The 26675-nt window shown below is 39.9% G+C and overlaps 1 protein-coding gene across 1 annotated transcript; it reads left to right on the top strand.

Moving 5' to 3' along the window:
- Positions 1–25: 25 nt before the first annotated feature.
- Positions 26–26394, top strand: cbln1 (cerebellin 1 precursor). The gene is made up of 3 exons (XM_058646102.1): positions 26–722; positions 2087–2206; positions 23339–26394. Exons 1-3 carry the CDS (start codon positions 462–464, stop codon positions 23534–23536), a joined length of 579 nt encoding a protein of 192 aa, XP_058502085.1. The 5' UTR covers positions 26–461; the 3' UTR covers positions 23537–26394.
- The last annotated feature ends 281 nt before the right edge of the window (positions 26395–26675 follow it).

Below are 26675 nucleotides of genomic sequence, written 5' to 3'. Positions count from 1 at the left end.
CTCCCTCTCTCTCTCGAGCCTTTTGTGTGTGAAACTCTCATATCTCACATATCAATAATTCAGGCGCGCGCGACACAGAGAGCAGACGGAGCTGCCTGCCGCGCGCTATGAGTTCTGCTGCCGCCGCCGCGTCACACTCGTGCAGGGGCTTCGCTGCTGCCGCGTCTGCTCCAAGTGACAGAGAAGCTGCTGAGAAGTGAGACAGGACGACGAGAAGTGGCGGAAAAAAACCCACTACGAGCTCCACGGGAGACACGGAGGTGAAAGAGAAGAGGAGAGAAAGCTGACAATAATCCGCCTCAGAGTTCGCTTTAGATCCTTTTAATCCAAAACCCGGATTGACAGCGACCTGTCAAACAACGGTTCACCAGGAGAAACTCTTGTGTCTTACTTTTTTCTTTAAGGAAGAAGAAGAAGCGGAACAGACCCGCGGTTTGAGGCGCGCTCTGCTCCGGTACAGTATGTTGGCGCTCTGCCTGCTCAGTGCCGTGTGGCTCGCGGGTCCGGCTCCGGCCCGCGCTCAGAACGAGACGGAACCAATCGTCCTGGAGGGGAAGTGTTTAGTGGTGTGCGACTCAAACCCGACCGCGGACCCCACGGGAACCGCGCTCGGCATCTCGGTGCGCTCCGGCAGCGCCAAAGTGGCGTTTTCCGCAGTCCGGAACACCAACCACGAGCCGTCCGAGATGAGCAACCGGACCATGGTCATCTACTTTGATCGGGTAGGAAGCAGAAATATTCTATTCTGTTCTATTCTACTCTATTCTATTCTATAATAATAATTAATAATAGAAAGCACTCAGAGAGCGCAAACCTCCGCCGAGGCCGCGCACTTTTCCTCATCTACAAATTTCTTACTTTAACCAAAACCCACATTCACCAAAAATATCATCCAAATTATTTTTATTATTTTTAAACTTTTTTAATTTTTCCACTCAGAAAACAGACAAACTCAAACTCAAATGAAGTGGTGGAGACAATAATCATCAATTCTGACTCAGGGAACAGGAAAATGTTAATGTAATACAAGGTTTCTTGTGGATTGGATTACAAAAAAGTGGGGTTAAACTGATCTCGGGGCTAAAACCAAAGACAAAATGAGACGCAGAGTGAGTTTATAATTGTTGAATGCTGCATGTGCGCGAGTTTGATACAATGTGTGCGCGACATTTACTGTACATGATGTAGAAATGTTACTTATAAGTGGGGAAATGCTAAAAAAGAGAATACTGTATTGAATAACAACACCAATTATTGTCCAAATGTGCAATACATGGTGAACATCGGTTTTTACATTAAAAAAACTGTTTAAATCCGTTTCGGTGATGAAGCTGTGACATAATATAGTGAGAGGCTGGATGAATTATGCGTAATCTCGTGCACCTCTGCTGATGGTCTCGTGGACTAAAAGTGATTCGTTATTAAACGTTTTCCAGAAAAGTGAAAGAAAATGATCCTGTGAATATTTCAGCTTTCCTTTTCTCATGTTTCTCATTTCTTTTCCTCATTTCACGACAATATCCGAGAGTGTGAAGTGACGTCTTCTCAGCCCAAATAATTTAGTGAAGGCGGGTCACGAGGGCGAGGTCCGACCCGCCTGCCGTTAAAGGTTAATTTCCTGGCAAATTGCCGTTCAATTACGCCCCACAGCTCCTGGCCTGCGTCCATAAAAGCAGACATTTGGCTGCAGAAATCCATAATTTCATCTTGAAAGATTGATCAAGTTCTTTCTCGTTCCCTCATAAAGTTTTTAAGCTCTAAAAGGCTGAAAAGATGAAAGGGAATGAGAGTTATTCCTTTACATCAATGTTGTCCAGGGGCTACAGGGGCCCATTTTGAGTCCTCTATTCAAAATAAGAATGAAATATTAAAAAGGCCTCTGCATGAAAATATCCCAAATAGTAAATTAATTACATGACTCTCACACGATTACAGATAAAAATCTGGGAAGATGCAATTTTGGCAGAATTTGGGGTCACATTTTGTGCTTTTTTTGATCATTCCATGATGATTTATTCTTGTATAGTCAGTAGTTCCACCAACAGAATGTCCTGCTTTTATTCCTTTTCTTTGTCTTTCTTTGCAGGTTCTAGTAAACATTGGGAGGAATTTTGACGAAGAGAGAAGTAATTTCATCGCGCCTCGCAAAGGGATTTACAGTTTTAACTTCCATGTAGTGAAAGTCTACAACCGCCAAACCATACAGGTAATGTGTGTTAATGTCTTTATAATGCCTGTTTATGTGTGTCTGTGTGTGTGTGTGTGTGGCCCCCCGACCATGCAACCCCTCGCTGAGTTTTTTCCCTCATAAAAGTTGAATATCACCCACACTGGCAATCATTTTGTAAATGTTTAAGATGTCTTTCCCCCGGGGACGACGGTGGAGGCGGGCGGATGAAAGCCAGTCCTCCGCCACCCGCCGGGCTCCATCTTAATTAATCAATACATGCACAGAGGACAGAGCCAAGTCAGGCGTGTGTAGCCAGCAGGGGGACGAGCTGCTGTGCTGTGTGGTGTGGGCTCCATGAAGCAGCAGCAGCAGCAGCAGCAGCAGCAGCAGCTTCATGTTTTCAGCACCACGGACAGCGGTGGAAAGCAGCTGAAGGCTGATGGGGCATTTTTGTTTTTTTTTGGTTTTGAACAGAGCAAACAGGTGAAGGCATTTTTAATCAAAGGTCAACAGATATGGTTTTTCTATGGCTGCCAATATTTTAGCAAAATATGATAAAAAAAAATATGACAAACAAGACAAAACAATCCTTTTTCTCTTCTACATTTCATGTTTGCACTGCAGTGCAATTAAACGAGTCAATCAGAGGAACAGCACATGGTAGATGTTTTGGAGATAAGGTCAGAGAGGCCAGAATGAGATGGTTTGGTCATGTACAGAGGAGGGCTAGTGAGTATATTGGTAGAAGGATGCTGGGGTTGGAACTGCCAGGCAGGAGGTCTAGAGGAAGACCAAAGAGAAGGTTTATGGATGTAGTGAAAGAGGACATGAAGTTAGTTGGTGTGAGAGAGGGGGATTCAGAGAATAGGGTTAGATGGAGGAGGTTGGTTCGCTGTGGCGACCCCTGAAGGGAGCAGCCGAAAGGAAAAGACGAAGAAGACTGCAGTGCAATTATAAACAGTATTTGCATTAATTAATGTGTTAAATAATCATGGAATACCTGAAACTGGTCATGAGTAAACTAAAAACAACAAACTTTCTGATGAAAATATAAGGTTTTAGTGACATAGCAACATTTATGTAATCTTATTATAAAAAAAATGGCAAATAACGGCCCTGAATAATCAGCCCTGAAGATATACATTTTCCAGCCTGTTTCTTTATATTCTTCATATAGACTATATTAAAGAACATGTCAGACTGTGGGTAATGTAGGAGTCGTCCGATTCCAGAAGATGGCTGTAATGCAACATCATGGATGAAAGCTGCCATTAAACCCCATAGAAGAAGAAGAAGTACATTCTTCATATTCGTCTTTTGTCAAGTGACGGAAATCCCTTTAGCGCTCTTAAGCCCATTTCCGGCGTTTACCATGCACATAATGATGCTGTACAAGCCACTCAGTGTTAATTACAAAGTATTCTCGCAAATTAAACTGTTGTGACATTACGTTGCTGGCTCCCAGGGGCTTAGGCAATAGGTTTTTTTGCTGCTTATACTCCATTATTGAAGTCTTGAGTTAATTAACATGGCAGCAGCAGTGATGACAATAATAACAACAACAACGAGGGCGGGTGAGAATGTGAAGGGTAGGGGGCCTACTCCCAGGCATCTTTGTGTGGTAGAGCATGGATGGCAAACACTTGACTCGTGGTAATTAAGTCGGGAATACTGCACGGATCCGCAGTGGCAATAACGTCTCTCACATTACCGCGGGCTTTGTCATATTTGTGCTAATTTGTGGTGTTGTCATAGCGTAGCCGCAAGGCTTTAATAGCTGTAAAACGACGAAAGAGCGATTCACATGGTTGGAAAAGAGAGAGCTGACTTTTACAAAGAGCATGTTTAATTCTGGGGTTGTAAAGCAAGTCTATACTCAGTTACAGGGCTGTGACAATGAATCTGTTGATTCTTTTCTTCAAAAAATGGCAGAAAATGTTGAAAAATGTTGATCAGTGTGTCCCAAACCTCAAAACAATGATGTTTTCAAACGTCTTGTTTTGTCCACAAACCAAATTATTCTGTCATAATGATTTCTTTGTTATATGAAGCAAACAACCCTGAAAATGTTTTATTTAAACTCAATTCTTCTCATTTTCAGCAGAATCAAACTACAAACTTTACAACAATGTGCATGTGAAAGTGTCATGTTTCTCTTCAAAATCACCTGAATTGAAGTTAAGAAAAGTCAAACAGCAACGAGACAAACAGTGTCAGTCTACTTTAACAATTCTATTTGATCTGCACATGAAAATGTCACCAGAACTACAGAAAATAAATAGTTGTAGTTAATTTTTGACAACTACAGCTGTTTTATGTACAATTAAGTACAACTATTAAGTTTAAAGCCCTTTAGGAGAGAGTCATGTCAAGGATCTTTTAACACTTTTAACACAAGCTTTGTCTAAAATAGTTAACTTACAGCAGCTTCAAGATCTATTTTAATGAATGAGAATGTGTCAGGTTAGAGAAGCTAATGAGCTGCAGAAATGACATGTAGTTAATTTTTTTAACCCCTTGACTTAATTTACATGCTTTTGAGCTAATAATATCACAAACGCCAGCTAGCGTGCTAATATCGCTATCGCTAATATTGCTGACGCGAGCTAGCGCGCTAATGCTAACCTCGCTAACACACGCTTGTGTGCAAATATTGCTGACGTGAGCTAACGCGCTAATGCTAATCTCGATAACAGACGCTAGCGTGCTGATATTATTGCTTACGCAAGCTAGCGCGCTAATGCTAACCTCGCTAACACACGCTAGTGTGCAAATATTGCTGACGCGAGATAGCGCGCTAATGCTAATCTCGCTAACAAACGCTAGCGTGCTAATATTATTGCCGATGCAAGCTAGCGCTGTGATGCTAATATTGCTAGCATGACACAAGTAGGTTATTGCCAAACAGCAAAACTGCAGTTTTTGTATTTTTATGAATTTAAGTGTGGCCACTATGGGAAACTGAGAAGTTAAGTAAACGTCAGTCAATTTACAGTAGTACAAATTGTACTGTGAAAATGCATAATCAAGAACACAGTCCTTTATTTAAAATATGTACAAAGTCATTTTATTTGTCACCATAAGCACAGACAATAAAGGGTTAATGATATGTGTATTTTAATACAACCTAAATTGTGTGTCGTCATTTATGTTTGTTTTGTTTGAATATTCATATAAAGAAAAACAAAGTTTTTTTGTCCCATTTATCAGTAGTGAATTTGACATTATTGTATTGTGACAAGTCTTTTGTAGTTTAGACTCAGTGAAAACACTTTTTGATAATAAAATTACAATATGTTTGACACAAAACAAACAGGTGTTGGTTTCTGGCTCCTCCCCCTGAACGCCGCTCGCCCTCAACCCTCGTCCACTCGTCCCACAAATCCATCCGGCGCATCTGCTGTGTCAAAATCTCCCACTGTTTGATTGCCTTAGAGGCAGCTACTGTGGCGCAGACAGGAGAATGAGAGACAGCAGGAGGAGGAGGAGAGTTAATGCAAAACAGTGAGGGTGAAGGAAAACAGGTGAGGGGGGAATGACAAGGCCAGGGCAAAAGAGGAAACGGGCAAAGATAAGGAGGAAATATGAGAACCCATAGGAGTTGGTGGGTTGGAGGGAGGGAGAGAAGATGTACACGAAGGTAAATGAAGGGCATTTAAGGAAAAGGAAAAAAAGACAAAAGGTCGTCTGAGAGAAATAAATGGTGGATATGTAGAAAATGGAAGCAAAGGTTCAGACAGAACTAATGGTGCGTTTCATTTGTAGTCGGAACTCATGCTCCAGTCCATTTCACTTAATATTGACTTGTAATAGAGCTTTTTGTGTCTGTGATTTTAGAAATAGATAAATTTGCCTGATAAATACATTGTTATTGTGAACTTTATGTTATTCCATATCAACACAGACACTTTTATTTTGAAATTCTGCCAAATATCTATCATTGCAATATCATAATGGAATTTATTATATAATATTAAGCTTATACTGTATATCCAAGGTTGCTTTTTTCCAAAAAAGGTCGCTCCAAGGTCATTTGAGTTTGAGACCCGTGTTGTAGAGCATTGTTATGGACTCGTATAGCTAACAATTGCTAGCCCGAGATTCACTTGCGTCCATGTTTTTTTCCCGACTTTGCTTCCAACTTTCGAGTCCCGATGTAAATATTGAAAAGTACACGTACAAAGTAGCTACGTCTTCATTCTTCTTTACCTTGCACTGTTCAAATACAAATCTACAGATCTATTTTTGTATATTTCTCTGTTTTGTAGCCTAGGCTAGGTTTTAAAGAGTCCGCCATCTTGTGCCGCCATGTTTCTACAGTAGCCCTGAATGGACAAAGTGGGAAGAGCATGTGTTTCACGTCATTAAACGGAAGCTTACAAGGTAAACAAAAAAAGAACAATATCCATTTTCAGTTAATATAATAATATTATATATAATACATTGAATGAAGAAAACTCATAATTATGTGTAGAATACAAGTGACTGAGTGTTCACCATCTGCCGTGCGCCTCCTCCTCCTCCATCAGTCTGTATATAAGGCAGTGATTTGACACCACAATGACAATATTGTGTTTTCACACACACAGATATTTTCAGTGTGAATGCAGTGCAATTGTTGAGTTTGTGTGATCCGTAATGAATGTTGTGTAACTGTATACAATGGGGCCGCTGATTTAAACTGTCGCGTGTTAGTACCACGTCATTAAAGCGATGGCTAATTCTGTTTCAAACACACAGAGAGAGAGAGTTTTAAACATTGATATGTGGCTATTACCACTGAGATGAAACTTCTCCTCTCTGTCGGCGTGCTAAGAGATTATCAAACAGTTTATTTAATATAGACTCCCTGTGCCGCTTTTTCAGCTGGCTAAACACAAAAATGGCACACACTCACGCAATTTATGACATTTTCAGAAAGTTAAGACATTTTTAGAAAGTTACGACATTCCAAAAGTGGGGACTTTTTCAGAAAGTTACGACATTTTTAGAAAGTTACGACATTTTTAGAAAGTTACGACATTCCAAAAGTGGGGACTTTTTCAGAAAGTTACGACATTTTTAGAAAGTTACGACATTTTCAGAAAGTTACGCACTGAATGTTTTTATTAATTGCCTGTTAAATAGACCCATGAAATACCCTTTCAAATGTACATTCCCTGCATTGCACCTTTGATGCACTTGCCCCTAGGTGGTGTTTTATAGATGACTGACAGGCAGCACATCTCTGTGTTCATGTGCTTTTCCGATGGTGGCAGGTGAACACATGAGGAAAGGTGGAGTAAGAGAGTGAGTTGACTGGTTTGTGAGCTGCTTTTATGTTTGGTCGTCATGACGATGACTGTGTTTTTGATTGGAAATACCTTTAAAAAAGAACACATGTTGACAGTAACCTGATGTTTCCCTGCAGCGGCAGCAGGAGGTAAAACTTGTTCCCACTGATCTAGTGAAATATCTCACACTAAAGATATCTGTGAGTGAAAAATGACTCTCAGGGGACTTTAATACATTCACACTCGAGTGCCATGATGCAATTTTATGCTTTATTTTACGAGGAAGTCACATTTACATTAAAGTCCCTTTTGCAACTGAGCCCCAGTCAAACAACAGATAACATCACTCAAAACAATACATATGATAAACATGACAATACAATGCAAATACATTTTATTTCCTAATTTAAATCTACACTGAAAAGAAACCACACAAAGAGTGGAAGTAATTCATTAAATTAAACATTTGTCAACCATTTTCTTACATTTGTCAAGTATAACAAATGTAACACAGAGAGATGAAGAATTTTAATCTGTGCATTTACTTCACACACATCTGTACAGATAATCACTATTAACTGACAGCCAACATCATCAAGGTCAGGAATGAAAAGTGAAATGTCTTGAAATGAAAGATACCCCAGCAGATTATAGAGAGATAAACTCTCCAGCTCATGTCACATCATGTTAATGATGACAAAAGTGTTTATCCATTCAGAAAATGAATATGATGAAAAGTTTGTAATTCAGAAGTTATTATAGGCCTTGTTCTTGTGTGTGGTCATTGATTTCTGGTTCACTGATGAACTGATGAAGCAGATGTGTCAGATGTGTGGGTTTTTAATTTCAATTCAATTACAGAAGGTTAGCTGGTGTTTGTGTGCAGTTGAGGATTGGTGGAGTGAAAGGGTGAATTCACACCAGCTCCTTCTTCATCGAACCCTAGTTCGTTTGCTCGGAAAAGTCCGCTTTGGTTGGAGAGAAGCAAACTCTGGTCCGCCTAAAAACGTAGGTCTGGGTTCGCTTGAAGTGAACCAAATGCAGGAGGCGGACTGCAACGCAGGGCATTGTGGGTACGATAGCTGGGAGAAATGGCTGAGGCCATTGTTGCAGCGACAGGAGTTGATGCAGCTCCATGTTTTGCTCTTATGTGGCGGAAACAGAAGTTGTCTTGTCTTCTTCAGTAATTCGTGATGCAGCGCCGCCTCAGGTGAGGAGGGGAACACGTTATTCAAAAGGTGCGAAAGTGTGAAAGCAAACTCGAACCAGGCTGAACGTTGCAACCCCAAATGGTTTTGCAACGACGAAAGAGGCCTGGGATTCGCTGGGGGAAAAGCAGCCCAGAGTGCTAAGAGCAGATGAAGACAGTGTTAGATGTGGCCATGCTTCAAGTGAGCAGGAGGTGTGGACCTGAGGAGCAAGCAGGGCACCAAAAAATATAAGCTGGGTCCAGAGGAGCACAGAAGCAAACACATGGCAAGAGACTTGGCCGTAGTGTAAGTGGGTTAAACATGGCTGCGTCTGAATGGACGAGCTGGGGGATTTATATTGAAATAGCTTGAGGACTTCAGAGATCAGATGGTCAAACTAGGAGGCGACACTTTGGGGATGAGGCCAATGGGAACAGTAGGACAGAACCGAGAAAAGGCAAACGCTTGATATTTCACACAAAAGCATCAGGAGACGGAGTACATCTACATTTGCCAACAGCTCTCCACAGTCTCAGATCATTAACAACGTGTTTGCCACATTGTGTCCGTCTGCTAGCAAGAGATTTTTTTCTAGTGTTTTCTCACACATGGACTTAAGCTGTTCAGTCTGGTCGCATTTGCGTCGAGGTGTCTGCCAAAAAAGCACTGGGCATTTCCACAGTGGCAGGCGTCCACATCGTCGCTCGGACCTCGTCCAGACTGCCCGGAATAACTAAAACCTCCTCGCGGAAGAGTGCGTACGCTTACTCCAGTCGCCAGCGCTTAGTCATTCGCATCAAACGTCTGAGATGTAGTCATTTACTGCAGTTATCATCTCTGTGCGTCAGAGAGGACATGACACTGTTTAGGTTTCTGGGTCATAGAGTTTTTCAATAGTCAAAGTTAGTTCAATATGACGTAGAGTTTAACTTGGTTTAGTATTGACCGTGCATTATAATATCTGTGACTAAGACGGGGCCCAAAATGGGGTCTGTGGACCAAAGTTGGCCCACCAAAGGGCTTCATTTGGCCAATTTGACAATGATAGGGATGTTTATGACACACAAATCACAATAAATCAAGATCTATTATTAATATATTGTGGGATAGAAAAGCTCCTTAAATTGCCTTTTATGGGCGTAAAAGGCAGATCAATGATGGTCAGGAAGTCAGCTACACGTTTTAACACACTCGTGATCACTGATGGACACTTGTTACTCGTTTAGTATTCGCTAGAAAACGCACAGCTAATGTTCTGACGGAGTCACCTGCACTTTAAAAGCTGATATTTAATGCATAACAGTGCAAAGTTGTCAATATGACGTTTGAGTACTCCTGGTTTAAGTTTGTTTGTAACATTTGTAACAATTTCAGTCAGGAACACTCTCGCCATAATTGAACCAGGTAAGTTTTTCTGTTAGCGAGGCTTTGGGAGTGTCTGTGAGTGTCTGTGAGTGTCAGTGATGAGTAAAGGTTGAAGATTCTTATTGATGACGGCTCAGTCCTGACGAGAACATAAGCAGCCAGACTTAACCCCGATCGTCCGTGACCTTCAGATTTTTCATTAGAAGCTGGACGACACAAACTCTCTCTGGAACCATCTGCTCTCGGCTAAGAAGCCACAACCAACAGGCAGTTTTGTAACCCTGTAACTTACAGTTGGCGGCATCTGTGGGAGGCAGCATTGGGGTAGCAAGAATTAGTGAAGGAAGAGTGTTATTTAAAAGGACTGTCATCGTGTCATGACACTAGAGGATTAAATATCCTGTAGTTTGAGGGATTAACAGACTTGATTTTAACGTCATCAGTGTCTTCCCCATTTCAAATTGTAAGTATTGAACATGCTTGATATTTTACGACTGAACAGTGATTGGGGGCGTGAGCAGAACATCGCAATAACCGTTTTTTGTTTACGTACTTTAGTTTAGAACCGTAACTTGTACAAGCCGAGTTGATTGTGTCTTCTCAGAGTTTCTGTGAGATCCCAAATCTCCTCCCTGAAATGGTTTGATTAAACACCAAGTGTGTGCTCCTGCGTCTTGACTGGATTGTGTAGCTCTGTGCTTTCTCAGGATTAAAATATTGAAATTTGGTTACAGAGTTTGTTGTGTCGAGTATTTTAATGCAGATATTATTATTTTGTTAGGAAGCCGAATACACTGCTTGGATCCAAATGCTCGAGACAGGAGGCACGATGAAAGAGGGCTTTTATTTTTGTCCTCTTGAACAGACAAACTAAATCAAAATCACTTCTTCCTAGAAGTAGAATAAACAAGACAAAACTTGACACTAGAGCTAATTCAGCAAAAGGCGAAACAGACTTGGACTCTGACGTGTTCTCTGGAAGCATAAAGACGCACTGGCACATGACTGAGAGACTGGGGACACTATATAGGCAGAGGGAATCAAGGGCAGGTGCGAGTGATTACTTAAGCATCACCAGGTGAAGTGCATGAGGGAGTTAGGGGAGATGTGTCAAGACTGATGAAAAAACAACGCGACAGGAAGACATGAACGTTTACCAAAATAAAAGGGGAAGTGAAAATCCAACCCAACACCAAAAGTGACATGAACTGAACGTGACTTTAAACCTAAACTAACACAAGAACTGAACGAAGCAAAACAAAGACACAGACAGATCTGGCGCCTCGTGACATATTTTCCTCGTTTTGTGGGGTAATATGACACAGAATCATGGATCTTATTGAAATATAGGACTTTTCTTAATCAAACGTCATCATTTGCTGCTGTTTGACATTTGGCAGCAGGTTTTTTTCTCTCACTGAACCAGAAGTGTTTGCTTCTGTAGTTTCCTCAAACAGAAGATCTGCAGACGTTTGTAACAATGTGAACTTATCTCCATCCTGTAAATAGTTAAAGCCAAGGCTGTGACCTTTGCCCTTGGTTGCCTCCATCTGCTTGCATCAGCTCTGTTTTGTTTTGTAATTTGAATTATTTAGAGGCTGGATGCTGTATTTGTTTTTTCACACACAAATCTTGTGTCTAAGTTTGGATTTATTCTCTTCAATTTGCTAAGCTTTGTGTATAATGTGCTAGTTTCATGAGTCAGATTCACAGCACAGGTACATTTGAGTTTGTTTGCTTCACACTGGAAAATACAACTTTACTTTAATTCAGATGAATCAAACCAGAGAATTCGGCCCAAACAATAAAAGTCTATGACTATAATCCTATTTTCCCAAGTACATGGCTCTTAAACTAGGGTATCATTAGGATTTTATTGATACCAATACTACATATCGATACCGATACTTATAGACACAGACATTTATTGATACTTTTCTATAACTTGGCGGTGAGGACGCCTGAATGCAGAATGAATTTTCTGATTTTGTAAATTATTGAATTATTGACACATTGTCATTGACCAGTCAGCAACTGATACCACTGCGGATGCATAATATCATCGGCACAGTTTGAGTATTGGTAGAAGATATTGGCTTTAAAATGTATTACCAGATATCGGTAAAAACATGTAAAGACCCCCTGATATGACTGATGAAGAACAGGCTGCTACCTCCCTGACTCATCTGCTCGTGCCCTCTTCAAATATTATTTATTTTGTACAATCAATACAATGTATATTTACATCTGCTGCAACATGAATATGCAAAATATTATATTAATTTAACGACTGAGGAGACTCAATAACCTCAGAGAGGAAAGAGTTAGAAGAACACTTATTTTAAATGTGTCATACTGTTCAAATTTAACACATTTGTGTACAACTACAGTGTTTTCTAAGTGAAACCTTTAGTTTTAGTAGGAGGTTGAAGTTCATTGGAAGATTTGACGGTGACTGTGTTTTGTGTGTAGTCGCCCCCTCTACATTAAAAAGGTTTGTGCAGCACAGTCTGTTGCTGGGTAACAAAAGCACCTGCCACATACAACATGGGATGATGCCAGAAAAAAATAGATATAAATTAAACCAGGCAACTTAAATTGCCTGGTTTAAAAGTTACTGTAACTTGTGTAAAATTATGTTTCAGGCGTCTACTATTATAACAGTTTATGTCACTGTAGATTTTCCTTTAGAGACACAAGACTATCCTTTTTTATTATTACATTTTGAATATTCATGAATTATTGCGTGTTAACTACGTCTTTTTTGTCTCATATGGGGGGAAATAGTGCTCATTAAATCTGGTTACAGAACACAGTGGAGAGTTAACGGCTGGCACTTCGCCGTGTCTCCAGATTGTATTTCTAAAAGGCATTTGCTTTCGGCTTCTTTAACGACATCTGCTCCAAAAGGACCATTAACAAAAGAGCAGAGAATCCACAAATGGAAAAGGAAAACACACTTGACCCAAATAAAACCTCTGTGCCAGAAGAAACAGGATGTTCAAGATTCTAAAAAAGGTGCAGCAGGAATGTATTTTTCCTGAAATGTGAAGCTAGAAACGAGGGTTATTTTTGTCTGGTTTTGTCCCAAAAAACGAAGAGTTTCAGTTTGTTATTCAGTCACCGAGAAGCAAATAAACGAGAACTTCTTCACATTTTCCAGGAGCTGAAATCAAAGAATGATCATTTGTTTTCACCTTGAAAACTGTGGACATTAGACAACGTGGCCGTGGGCAGCAGATTTGCACGTCATGCTTTATTGATCGCACCTGCAGCTCGACCTGCCAGTCACAGCACTGGTGCAGCAGGAGGCCCACTCTCTCTGCTCTGTTTGTTTGTTTGTTTGTTTGTTTGTTTGTTTGTTTGTTGCAGGAAACTAAGACGGATGTGTTCAAATCCTCACGACAAACACTGGAAGACACAGGTCTTCCTGCTGCTTCTATGTACGTTTAGAAAGTGACAGATTATTTCATAATTTCAAATCTGTTTTCCCACAACCCTTTTCTACTGCATGTCCTCTGATTCCTCTGAATCTGATTCTTCTCCTTCTTGTACTCCAGATTTTAGTTCTTCTGTCTCAGATTTCTCTGATTCTTCTCCCAATTCATCCTTTGATTCTTCTTCATATTCTTGCCATTCTTCTACTGATTTTTCTTCTTTGTAATCTTCTGATTATTGTTCGGACTCTGATTCTTTTTTTGATTCTTCATATTCTTCTGAATGTTCTTCAGGATCTTGTTCTCCTGGCTCTGATTCTTCTTCATATTCTTCTGAATGTTCTTCTGGATCTTGTTCTCCTGGCTCTGATTCTTCTTCATATTCTTCTGAATGTTCTTCAGGATCTTGTTCTCCTGGCTCTGATTCTTCTTCATATTCTTCTGAATGTTCTTCTGGATCTTGTTCTCCTGGCTCTGATTCTTCTTCATATTCTTCTGAATGTTCTTCAGGATCTTGTTCTCCTGGCTCTGATTCTTCTTCATATTCTTCTGAATGTTCTTCTGGATCTTGTTCTCCTGGCTCTGATTCTTCTTCATATTCTTCTGAATGTTCTTCAGGATCTTGTTCTTTCTTCTTCATATTCTTCTGAATGTTCTTCTGGATCTTGTTCTCCTGGCTCTGATTCTTCTTCATATTCTTCTGAATGTTCTTCAGGATCTTGTTCTCCTGGCTCTGATTCTTCTTCATATTCTTCTGAATGTTCTTCTGGATCTTGTTCTCCTGGCTCTGATTCTTCTTCATATTCTTCTGAATGTTCTTCAGGATCTTGTTCTCCTGGCTCTGATTCTTCTTCATATTCTTCTGAATGTTCTTCTGGATCTTGTTCTCCTGGCTCTGATTCTTCTTCATATTCTTCTGAATGTTCTTCAGGATCTTGTTCTCCTGGCTCTGATTCTTCTTCATATTCTTCTGAATGTTCTTCTGGATCTTGTTCTCCTGGCTCTGATTCTTCTTCATATTCTTCTCCTACTGATTGCTCTTCCGATTCTTCCTCTGATACTTCTTCCCTTCTCTGATTCTTCCTGAAATTGTTTTGTTTTTCAGCTTCTTCCGATTCTTCTTCTGATTCTTCTTCTGATACTGTTCTTCTGGTTAGGATTCTTCTTCATATTCTTCCCACTGTTACTGATTCCTCTTCCAATTCTTCTTCTTCAGACGCTTATACTGATTTTTCTTCTGATTCTTCTTTGTATTGTTTTGATTTGTCTTCATATTCTCATAACTCTGATCCTTATTCTTCATAAATGATCATATTTCGGGCAGCACGAGCGTGGCTCAAAAACTCAGAGACCCGATAACGTTCTCTACGTTACACTGAACTTCTTTCTCTTATTTACTATTTCTTGAATGAATAAACTTTGTTTCACAATGGAAAAATGAGAGGAGACAGACTAATGAATTGATGATAATGACGATGATGACGATGTATGACATAACTTGACAAAACTTGGCCATTTTAAAAGACAGACAGTGACACAGATGCCAGGCAGACGCACCATTATGTGTGAATCCATCACTGTGACAAAGTCTCTCTCCCTCTGTGTAAAAAGAGAAGGAAAAAGATTAAAGAGAAACAAGTGAAGAAAGCAAAAGACGAAAATGGAGACGTGGAGAGACAGACAACTGGACAGGAATTGATGACGCAATAACAGGATGTCATCGTGACGCCGGCTTTAAGTGCTGCAGTCAAACGCCGACAACTTGGATTTGCATATCGGAGTCCAGATTCTCTCTCTCTCTCTCTCTCTCTCTCTTTCTCTCTCTCTCTCTCTCTCTCTATTACTCAGCCACTTAATTGGTGCTCATGCATAAATGAATGTGGATCGATCGAGGCCTGACATCATGCACAGCCCCATTATCGTGCTTTTATATTTATGGGTGGTAATTGTGTGGGTGTCACTGACTGTGTGTGTGTGTGTGTGTGTGTGTGTGTGTGAGAGAGAGCGTCCACCTCATGCTCTGTGTGTGTGTGTGTGTGTGTGTGTGTGTGGTCACCAAACTCATCCTTCTGAAGCCACTGTCACATCTTTATTAGAGCGATACATCACTATAGTGTGTGTGTGTGTGTGAGAAAGAGAGAGATGACAGCGAGTCAACAGATAAGTAGAAAAGACCGATTGGAACATTTTCCGAAACATTTCAGACTTTTACTGTTTTCTGTCATTTCTCTGCCAGTTTGAAATGTTCACACCGTCTTTGAAAACTGTGCCGTTGTTCTTCTGCTGAGTCTGGACTTTACAAAAGAAGATTACATCACGCGTCAAGATAAAGATAAAGAAAAAAGCTGATCCTGAACGGAGAAAATGAATGATATTTCACGTGAATGACAGTTGTGTTTGGCAGATGGAAGGAAACAGATCACAGTTCATTAAATAACAAACTCTTCTCAGTTAAGTTGTTACCTATGGAAGAACATAGAACAAGAACAGCATACTCTCCTCTACACCTGTCTATACTCCCCTCTTGTGTAGAGAGATTTTGATTGTATTAACACAGTAATCGTTGGTGCTCATTGTTACTCTTACACAGCAAAAGTTCAGTGACATTTAGTAGAAAGCAAATACTTATACGGACATAATGACATACAATAAATTGAAAATTGAACTACATACATAACTTCCTGTGAAGTTAAACCTGTGACGCCTCCCAGAGGGGAGTGGGGTGAGCGGTCTGTGGTTGGTCGTCTGCCTCAGCTTCACGGCGCCTCGTCTCACTCACAGTGCTGTGTGAGTGAGAGGGGGAGTGGCTACAGTAGAGCGGCGGAAGCAAATGTGTGCTTCTTTTAGCGATATCTCTTCCACGACTTATCCAAACAACGTCAAACTCAGCACTGCACTTAGTCGTGCCCGTAGCAAGACACCTGTCAAGTCTGATATAGATATTCACTCACATAATCTATAATTTAGCCAAAAATAAAACATGTTCTTGAAATGTAAGATATAGAAGTCGTCAACTACTTTAGTGAAGTTTCATACGTTCATCCAGAACAAGTCTCTAATCACTTTCTCACTTAACGTACATGACACAGCTGAAACCCCAATAAAGTGTTTAATTCATTCTTGTGTAAATGCAATCAAAACCTCTTTACACAAGTGTCCTGTTACCCCGGGACAGAGTCGTGTCCCGTGTGAACGCAGCATTAGAGCGATTGCTACTGCTGTACGTAACGGCAAGTAATTCAACGGTAAATCATTAAAATTTAGGGTTTGTTTAGGCCGTACCAAATGAATGGATGTGCACCTCATTCTTTCTTTCTTTCCGATGCTGTTTTTATTTAGCGCATGTGTCCACACACACACACACACACACACACACACACACGCCGAGCTCAGTTTGACACTGTGGGTGGACGAGGATGTGCTTGTTATTTTTAGTCCCGCCTCCTTAAAGTGTTACTGTTTGTTTTGTGGGTGTAGAAATGAGATCACACTCAGTCAACTCAGAATAATAATAATAATATAATGATATATAAGAATAATAAGAAGAAGAAGAATTGTGTGAATTCACTTCTCCACAAAACGGAAATGAATGAAGTGGTTAAAAGCTGTCACTTGACGTCTGCTGTGCTCTGCGTCTGCTCCGCATCACATCACACTCGTTACATTGTTCCTGAGAAGCCTCAGTCAAAGTGTTCGCTTTTAATCGAGCTCTCACTTCCTCGGCTCTCGTCGTCTCGTGACATCATTTGTAAATAAGATGTCATTTATTGATGATGAGATCATCTGGATTATTTTATGCTCACCGTCCCTCAGTGATTGAAGACGCAGGGAAACGTTGTAATGTTTGTAATTAATCACGTCGCACACCTTAATGACTTGAAGACACCTGCACTGATGATTCTTCTGCTTTAACTGTGGAGCACAAACATGGAGCTGGAGGACGATTACGTTTCCTGCAAATACGTAAAAAAAAACATGTTAATTCATCCGTGCTGTGTGGATTCTTACCCACTGACATGAGATGAGTTTGTTGTTCTTATGGCAAATGAGACAGATACACACAAGTCACATGACTTTTGAGTTATTATTAGTATGATTATGATAAAAGTTCTCTTTCAATTGTTTATCTTCACTCATATTTCATATTTTCATATTTAACCTAAAGTTCTCTTTCACACAGGTTTCAGAGAGCTGGGGTTAAATCCCTAACCTATTTTGACCACTTATGTTTCAGAGAGCTGGGGTTAAATCCTTAACCTAACGTTTCACCTAACTCGTGTTTCAGGGAACTAGGGTTAACCTCTTAACCTAAAGTCCTCTTTCAATATAGTTTGACCCCACTCATGTTTCAGAGACCTGTGGTTAATTCTTTAACCTAAAGTTCTCTTTCAACAGTCATTTCACTTCACCGTGGTTGTATCATTTAAAATGTACAGCCATGCTGTTGTGGCTAGAGAGCATAAGATACCAGATCATTTACAGATAACACGAGTACAAGTCGCTATATTGTGTATTTATCTACGTCAACATACAGTAAGTCATAAATAAATATGTTGTCTATAAGCCACATTACATATTGGATGGAAGAGGTTGTGTAAAGTGACAGTATTTCCAGCAAATGGAAGCTTTCCCATGAAGTGCTGCAATTCCATAAAAATGCAGGAAAAAAAAAAAAAAAGATAATGTAAGTATAGTCTGAGTGTTTCACACACACACACACACACACACACAAAGTGATAGAGTTGGGTTGTGAGAGCTCTTGACTGTGGTGGGGACTCTTCATGGAGGTTTTTAAGTGTATAATTATGGGATGTTTATGACTGTTTTCCATCAGTTAGCGACAACTTAACATTGACCGTGTGAAGTGGACTGTTCGTGTGTTCGTGTGTTGTAAAAGTGTTTTAATGTTCTTTAATGACACCAAGTATATCTCACTATTATTGTAAGAAAACATGCAGTCAAATGTATTTCATCTGTTCAGTCCCTGCCTTCATTTTCCATACATTCATACATTCTCCTGCAGAGACTTATAAACCAGCCCTGAGCAGCTGTTAAAAACCATATAACTTCTACAGAATCGTCTTTCAACAGCCCTTTGGTGTCTGTTAGGATTTGTGGTATTTCTTAATTTTATTTGCCCATGCAGAGAAACTATTATTCTGATCACATCACGGTGTAGACAATGGTGTTCTTAAAAAGAAAAAACTTATCTTTTTCTCTAGTCTTCTACGAGCTCCTTTTTATTCCACCCTGTGTTGTGGTTTATTTGCATTTTTAGTTTCTTTTAAAAGTTAAAACAGGGTTTTTAACCTCTTGACTTGAGCCGTTTCCTATTTTATTCCACCCTGTCATGTATTTTATGGTTTTATTATCATTATTATTATTTTAGGCCTGTTAAACACGTTTCATGTGCATTTTGGATCGTTTAAGGGCAGATTTTTAAGACCTTTTCTAGGTAGAATTAAATGTATTGTCAATTGCTCTTCCATAAGAGTTTATACGTAAGTTTCTAAGTTTATGGTGGATTCTCAGCCCTAGAATATTATTTCGAACACTATGAAATAATATTTTTTTTATTAATTTTTTTTTTATAATAATGCACTTTTACAGATACTTTTCTATAATCTGTAATCCTACAGCTCTTGTATTGGATTACAGGGTCACAGGGAGCTGCGTTTGCTACGGTCACCTATAGATGGAAACTTTTAAACTCATGAGGCTTTGCAAAACTTAACTGTCCATTTCAAGTGGGAAATAAAAGTTAATGTTATTTTTTTAATAGTGCGTTTAAAAACAACCCGGGGTTGAAGGTAAAAAAAAGTTCCAACAAGAACATAAAACACAGCAAATTATGACAAAAAAAGATAAAAACGCTTCACTAAAAATTGTAAAGCGGTGAGATCTATTATCTGTCCAGATACAAGGGAAGGCCCGGTAGAATATGGGTCTTTAAAAGTGGTTTAAAATGATCAATAGTGGTGACATTTGAAGGGGTAAACTACTAACTACTAGCAACGATAAAAAACCCAAAAAAAAATTTATATTTCAAGCACATTTTGCCTCAATTCTGTGCTTATTTCCTATCCTGGTTCACATGAATACATAACATAAAAGGGATTCACATGTAGGAAAGTTGAATTTACTTATGTCAAACATTTTCAGGAAACTAGTCCAAAAAGCAAATCAAGATCCCCGAAAAGTGGCAAACAAGAAGCAGATTCCCAAACCAGTATTAAGGTCAGGAGCAGAGCTTTAAATGCTGCTGTAAAGCTCTGAAACTTCACAAAAAATGGGGCAGAGGTAACATGGATGTGGATGTGGATCAGATGTGTTTGTGTTGGGGAACTAATGAGCAGCTGATGAGCTGCAGGTGCAGGAGAAGAGGAGGGGAAACACCAGGTGAAGGCAATTAGACGATTACATCGACGGCAGGATGTGAAAATGACAGCAGAATCCGTGGAAAACGGCATGAAAACAAAACCAGTGGAAACCAGAACTTTAGGTTTTTGAGAGACGTTTGATGATGGTGTACAAAAGAACCAAAGAAGACAATGCTGTTCTTGCAGAGATTCTTGTTATTACCTGTGTGAAAAAAACGTATTACATATCAAAACTTTGACTTAATTTGCACATACATTCATGTGTATGTGCAAATTTTTCCCAGTTTTTTTTACGATTTTTGTCACCATTGCGATCAAACCGCACATTTTGATATAGGAGCTGTGGTCCAAATGCCGAACAGTAACTATACAGTAGATGCTTGGTTTGCTTGGATTGCTGAGCAGGCACTCTAATTCAACAAAGCAGGATGTCATGACTCACGCTCAGTCACTCACCACATACCTTGAAGGTGCTCGGCCTCCTTTAGAAAATGCATCACAACACAAACTCTGTGTTTGTTGTGCTGCGTCGAGTTTACTCTGGGATTTCACAGGTTTTATAAAGTGTGATCCTGCATAAAGAGACACTCCTCTCAAATTCATTTCACTTTGTTTTAGCACCGAGGCGGCACCAGGGGAAGCTTAAAACCATTATTTCAGTGAAGCATGGGGGAGAAACAAAGCCGTGGAGCGTCTTTATTTCTTGCTGCAGCTCCATGAGTGAAATGATGAAAGCTGCTGTCTGGTGTGGAGAGGAGGGAGCGGAACACATCACTGACAGCTACTGTACGTACATGTCTTTGTGAGGAGAGGATGTTGAAACATTAGTGGAGTCAGAGATAGTGTGCGTCTGGAGTAAATCTCTCTGTGTAAATGTCTCTCCAAGCCTTTGTGAAATCTTTTCTAAAACTCACTGACTGCACCGCCTGAAAACTGTCTCACGCAAAGAAAATATCCTGGTGTTTTATCGTCGCCACATGCTTTATATAAAGCCCTGAACAGACCATTTTTGCAGCATAGGCACTTTTTGCTAAATAAATAGTGACCTTTCCACTTATAGGGCTGCAAAAAGTAACTATGTGCACTTTCTCTTCTTGGTTTTTCAATAAGTTAGACTTTTGTCTGTGAACCCTAACTGAGAGACAACTAATGACTAACAACTTCTGAAAGTCAAACGTTTTTGATCGTTTATGTTGCCTTAAAAAGTTCATGTTTTTTTGACCAGGAGTAAAATAACTGACTTGTTCTTAAATGGAAGTTGTAGCTGACGCTACGTGAACATAGTCCAAAAGTCGACATAATTAACATCATCGATTGCAAATATTTGAAGTGGAACATTAGTTTCAAAAAGAGGGAGAGTCAGGACAAAGAAGAGTTTACTTTCTTTTACTCGTAATAACATATTTCTTTGTTACCTTTCCGGTCTCTGGCTCTGAACCAGCTAAGCTGACCTAGCATTGGTGCACAATGACATTGCCATGCCTTGGTTGACATCAATTTTAAGTACTTTTTCAAAGACAATCCAGGACCAATTCCCTCAAACTCAAGGGTGACACAGCTTAAGATGGGAGGGCAACTTGTAAGAGCCGATTCGTCCATCCATGATCTGCATCTGGACAAGCGATTGTCCTTGGGATCTTGGTCAAAGTCAGTCTTCTGTCATTTTCTTTGGTGAGACAGAGGTTCATCATTTGCTCTCTTGCTTAACTTTACTCGCTCATTGTTATGCACGGTATCTCACATCAACGGTGGAGAGAGAGACAGTGGACAGTGTCCACAACACCGCTGGTAATCATGACTCGACGTTTGTTTTGCTTAGGCCGAGTCTACGTACATCAAGCAACGCAGGGCGTGGAACAGTAGGTGGCGTCGTAACAAACAAGGGAGACATTTACCTACATATCAACTTAACTTCTTTCAAGCACTTTCAATGACGCATGTTTATTTAGGGTGATTTTCATTTTTCTTTCAAGGGCCTTGAAATGTTTTATTTCAAATTCACAAACCTTCAAGGATTTCAAGGACCCATGGGAACCCTCTGTAATGGATGCAAAAAAAATAACATGTTTTTTTTCCATTCAAACATGATTTCAGCTCGATTTGAAATAAATGTCAAGATTATAAATTCAAATGTACCTGCACTGTCTCTTGTTTCCATTGTCAAACCAATTCTCTTGTCATTTCTCTGCCCACCAAGTCGTTGGGAGTATGAGGATGTTGCAGTATTTTGGGGGGATTTAAATAAAATTTGCTAAACCGTCACATAAATGGTACAAGTAGTAGTGTCATGTTCGCTCTCTCTCTCAGACCACTTTTATTATGGATTTATTGATCAATAATACCAAACTATTCTGCCTACCCCAGCTTTTTTTTCTTCTTTTAATCTTGCAACTCAATGAAGAAGTCCAGAATTATGATGTCATCACGATATTGACTCTCTTTTGGGTTATGTTTGTCCTTCTGTTAGCAACTTCCTGTCTACAGTTTTCCTACAAATCAATATGAATGTTTCTGTGATTGGTAGATGATCACCCAAGTATATTCCCATTGAATTTCGGTAAGAATCCACTCACTGATGACGTCACAAAGATTTGAGGGTAATTTGGTATCAGACTCTTCACCAGACTAAATTTAATCCAGATAATGGATTTAAATTTAAATTTAACATGAAAAGTCCAATGTAACAAGTTCAGATGTGTATATCTCAGTGACATCTCGACAGATCGGGATGAATTGTTTCATGCTTATGTAAGATGGTAATAGCTATCAGAAAGTAAAGTTCTATACAGATCCAGAAAGTAAAAAATTCCAGGTGCTGGTCTGTAAAACACAGGTGGCGAAGTGTCCTGTTCTGTTACCAATCCTGTCATCGCGGCATGTGTACTTACCGTAAGTCCTGGACTGTTTGTGATATCTAGAAAATTCTAAAAACTATGGACTGACGATCTATCCAGGCTGTAGCCCTGCCCTCATACGGAGGATAAAGCGGTAGAAGATGGATGGATGGATACTGGAAAGCAGAGAAATAGAGCTTTGTTGACAATATACTTGTCATTACAAGTCTACAAACCCTCTGAACTTCCGTGGAATGACCGTCCAATCACAGACGAGATTCGCCATCGCGCCACATGTTTGTGACGTCAGCTTCTCAGTACGGTGCCAACAGCCCGCACAAGACAATCCAGACTCTTTTCATGTATCATTCCACACTGGTGGAATGACCTACCGGGCACTACCAGAACAGAAAAGACCCAAGAGCATCTTCTGTCCTAGCAACTACCTTACCCCCTCCCCTGCACTTGGATCCACTTCTGCACACTCCCACTGTATCAGTCCACTGCTCCTATCTATTGGAGTTCTTCCGAAGACTTCTTCTATGTAGCTTATTCCTCTTTTGTAAGTTGCTTTGGATAAAAGCGTCTGCTAAAGGCTTAAATGTAAATGTCTGTGCTCTGTGAGGGATCTTGTTTTCACTTCTTCTTCTTCACTCTGTAAACTGTCTCTCTTCTCTCACCTCACCCAGGTAAGCCTGATGCACAACGGCTGGCCGGTGATTTCGGCGTTCGCGGGCGACCAGGATGTGACACGCGAGGCGGCCAGCAACGGCGTTCTGATCCAGATGGAGAAAGGAGACCGGGTCTATCTCAAACTGGAGAGAGGAAACCTAATGGGGGGATGGAAATACTCCACCTTCTCAGGCTTCCTGGTTTTCCCCATGTAAAGAGGGAGCGGAGAGGAAGAGGAGGAGCAGAGGGTGGAAATTAAGCTGGTGGAAGACGGTGGAAGTGCGACGCAGATGGGCAAAGGAGACGCGAAGTGACAAGAAAGAAGAATAAAGAAGAAGGGATGTGACAAGGGACTTCTGTTTGGGACACTGCTGCAGAGGGTGGAGGGACGAGGAACGGAATGATTAAGTGTCAGCATCTTCACGTCCCTTCCTCCTGTCATCCATCCCATCATCCATCCCTTCCTTGTGTTTCCTCTGTGGCTTGACTGCAGCTGTGGAAGGCCCAAAACTTTTCTCAAATCTCTGCTGAAAGACGCAATCGATTATTTATACGTCCCAGGGTGTTCGACAGCCTGAGTGCAACCTTCCATCCATCTTTCCCTCCCTCCCTCCACATTCATCATTCAATCATTAATTCATTGATCTCCATCAACATCAGCTTTGAAGAATGTTTCTCCAAGAACTGCCCTAATCCGCCATGTCCCATTTACTTGGAGTGTCTTTTTTTAAGCCTAGGCTGGAATTAAATCGCACTGATTTTGGATCAGCCTCAACCCCCCCCCAAAGCCAAACTATGATTTTTATAAGGGGGGAGGGCTTGCTTCTCCTTTAACGCTGTGTTTTATAGCTATAAAAATGACTGTGTTCGTCTGAGACCAAGTTTCTCCCAGTTTCGTAGTTGTTTTACGCTTCCCACTTTGTCCCCTTCTGTATCCTTTGTCTTCAAATCTGATGTTTCGGTTCCAAAAAGTCAACCATTTTGTGTTCGGGATGGCTCGATATCGATACCTCAACCTCTGCGACACATTTACTACATAAAGCTCTAAACTCTGCTGCCATAAAGAAGAACCAACCAGCCCAGAATGTGACAGAGTTAAAAAGCTGGTGCTGCTTTTCATTTACATATTTACATTTGGGATGGCATCAATGTCAGATATCAGATCCAATATTCCCACAATATCAATTCTGACACAAGAAACAACTTTCAAAGACTATTTTTGCTGCCATTTCTGCAACAGCAGATATTATTTTGAAGAAGGTAACTTAGGCATTTCCATGATATATTTTTGATACATTACCTTACCATTGTAAATGTAAAAGCCTGGAGATAATTTAACAAGTATATTTGGCACCCCCAAAATTCAAAACAGTCTTATGCCAATTTAAAAAAAAACAACAACTCATAGATGTTGAAAACCATTGGAATTTTAGAAAACTCCATATTTGAATCACATTGTGTGTTAATGCTTTGTTATATGTTAAAGGTCCAGTTTATAAGAATAAGTGACATCAGGGAACTACGGTGGCCTTCACATACCATAAAAGATAGTTCCACTTTCTTTTTTGGGGTTTTTTTTGGGTTGACGTAGAAACATGGCAGCACAAGATGGCCGTCCCCCCACAAAGCAAGGCCCTTGGCTAAGGTACAAATAAACGTCTACCTCTCAACGTACGCAAACCAAATGTTTGTTTTAAAACCATTATATTATATGAGGAGTATATTGAATATCTGCTGATAAACCCTCTGGACCTTTAAATGTATTACTCATTGATAATGAAACTATCGTAGATGTGACACATCAAGACTGGACTATTTTTAACAAATAAAATCATTTCATAATACTTTAAAAATACCTTATAAAGTAAATATAAACAAAAACATTATTTATTTATTTTTACATTTCTGTCACAACAAGGATTTCAGATTGACGCCTAAATACAGATGTAATAAGAACCCACATCCTCTTGATACTGCGCCACGACTCTCCTGTGACTCGATCTAATGAAACTAATATTAGTATTGATACAAGTCTCTAAGAAAGTATTGCTCCACTTTCTCACTCCCGTGTTTTTTATCACCATCTTTCTCTCTCTCTGGCAGCCGAACAAAACATTCGACCTCCATTCTGTCAAAACATCCCCCTTCCTCCTCCTCCTCCTCCTCCTCCACACCTCCGCCTCACCTCCCTCCATCACTGCTGCTGTTTTTCAGATCTGTGGCCCCTCCCTCTCCGGGATCCTCTTCTCTCTCTTCGACTATGCTGTTTACCCACAAGTGCAGATTTCTGTCTCTCTCTTCCCTTTTTGTACTGCTCAGTTAACCCGTCACCGACCCTTTTCTCTCTCTTTGTTTTCCACTCTTTCGCTCCTCAGCCGCCCATCCCTCCTCTCCTCCCCCGCGTCTGTACTTGTATCTGCTGCTGTACTCGTTTGCCTCCCAGCACAGGTCCTTCCTTGCTTTTTTTCTTCAATGTTGGACTTTTGGACACTGAACTTACAATCCACGAACTTTACTATATATATATATGTATATATATATACATATATATATATATACATTTACACAGTATATGTATTATATAAATATATCGGAAAAATCCAAGCCGCTGTTTCTATTCTACTGGTATTAGGAATTTAAAACTGATAATACTGAAAACTGAATCTGGTTGATGACCTGTAATATCTGTATTTCTGTACTTCAGTGTTATGTAAAAAAGAAAAAAAAAATTCTAAGAGAAACTTATTAGTGATTGTGTGGAAATCTGAGGCTGCCGTTCTGCTCTTCTGATTAAAAACATGCTTCTTGTTTTTGTTTTTTGGGTCAAACCAAGTTGTGGCTAAAAAGCTGAAACTACTACTCGACATAGAAAAATCTACAGCTTATAAAAATGACTTTTATTTCTTATTATTATTATTACTATTATTATAACTGATATGATGATGATGATGATGATAATTATTATGATTATCTTGACTGTAAATTACATGTGAATATTTAGAATATGATCATATTCTTTTGGGTTGTTTTTTTTCTCAATCAATCAAATCAATTTATCTACTGTTTTCTTATTTATTTGCTCTGATGAAATCAATAAAATTTAAATGGGACTTTTATTTTTCTTAAACCTACTTTAAAGCCTGGTCTGGCAGTTTTTCTTAATTGTGTTTATGTATTTTTTAAGCTGGTATAACTTCAGAAAGACACATACACACGCATTCTTGAGGACACCTTTTTAAGGTATGACTGAATGTGAGGACGAGAAAACTGTCCTCACTTTCACAAAATGTCCTCACTTCCTATGGGTTTGTTTTTTTTTTGGTTTATTTTTTGGTCCTCACAAAATAAGTACAC

The sequence above is a fragment of the Solea solea genome, chromosome 12 (genome assembly GCF_958295425.1).
Source record: "Solea solea chromosome 12, fSolSol10.1, whole genome shotgun sequence".
Classification (NCBI taxonomy): Eukaryota; Metazoa; Chordata; class Actinopteri; order Pleuronectiformes; family Soleidae; genus Solea; species Solea solea.
This window is presented reverse-complemented; position numbering and strand designations above follow the sequence as displayed.

What these genes read in the sequence shown, in the direction of transcription:
- cbln1 (XM_058646102.1), top strand. Translation starts at nt 462, where the DNA reads ATGTTGGCGCTCTGCCTGCTCAGTGCCGTGTGGCTCGCGGGTCCGGCT. An exon ending in TGGTCATCTACTTTGATCGG is followed by an intron (nt 723 to 2,086) that starts GTAGGAAGCAGA and finishes CTTTCTTTGCAG; the next exon opens with GTTCTAGTAAACATTGGGAG. An exon ending in ACAACCGCCAAACCATACAG is followed by an intron (nt 2,207 to 23,338) that starts GTAATGTGTGTT and finishes CACCTCACCCAG; the next exon opens with GTAAGCCTGATGCACAACGG.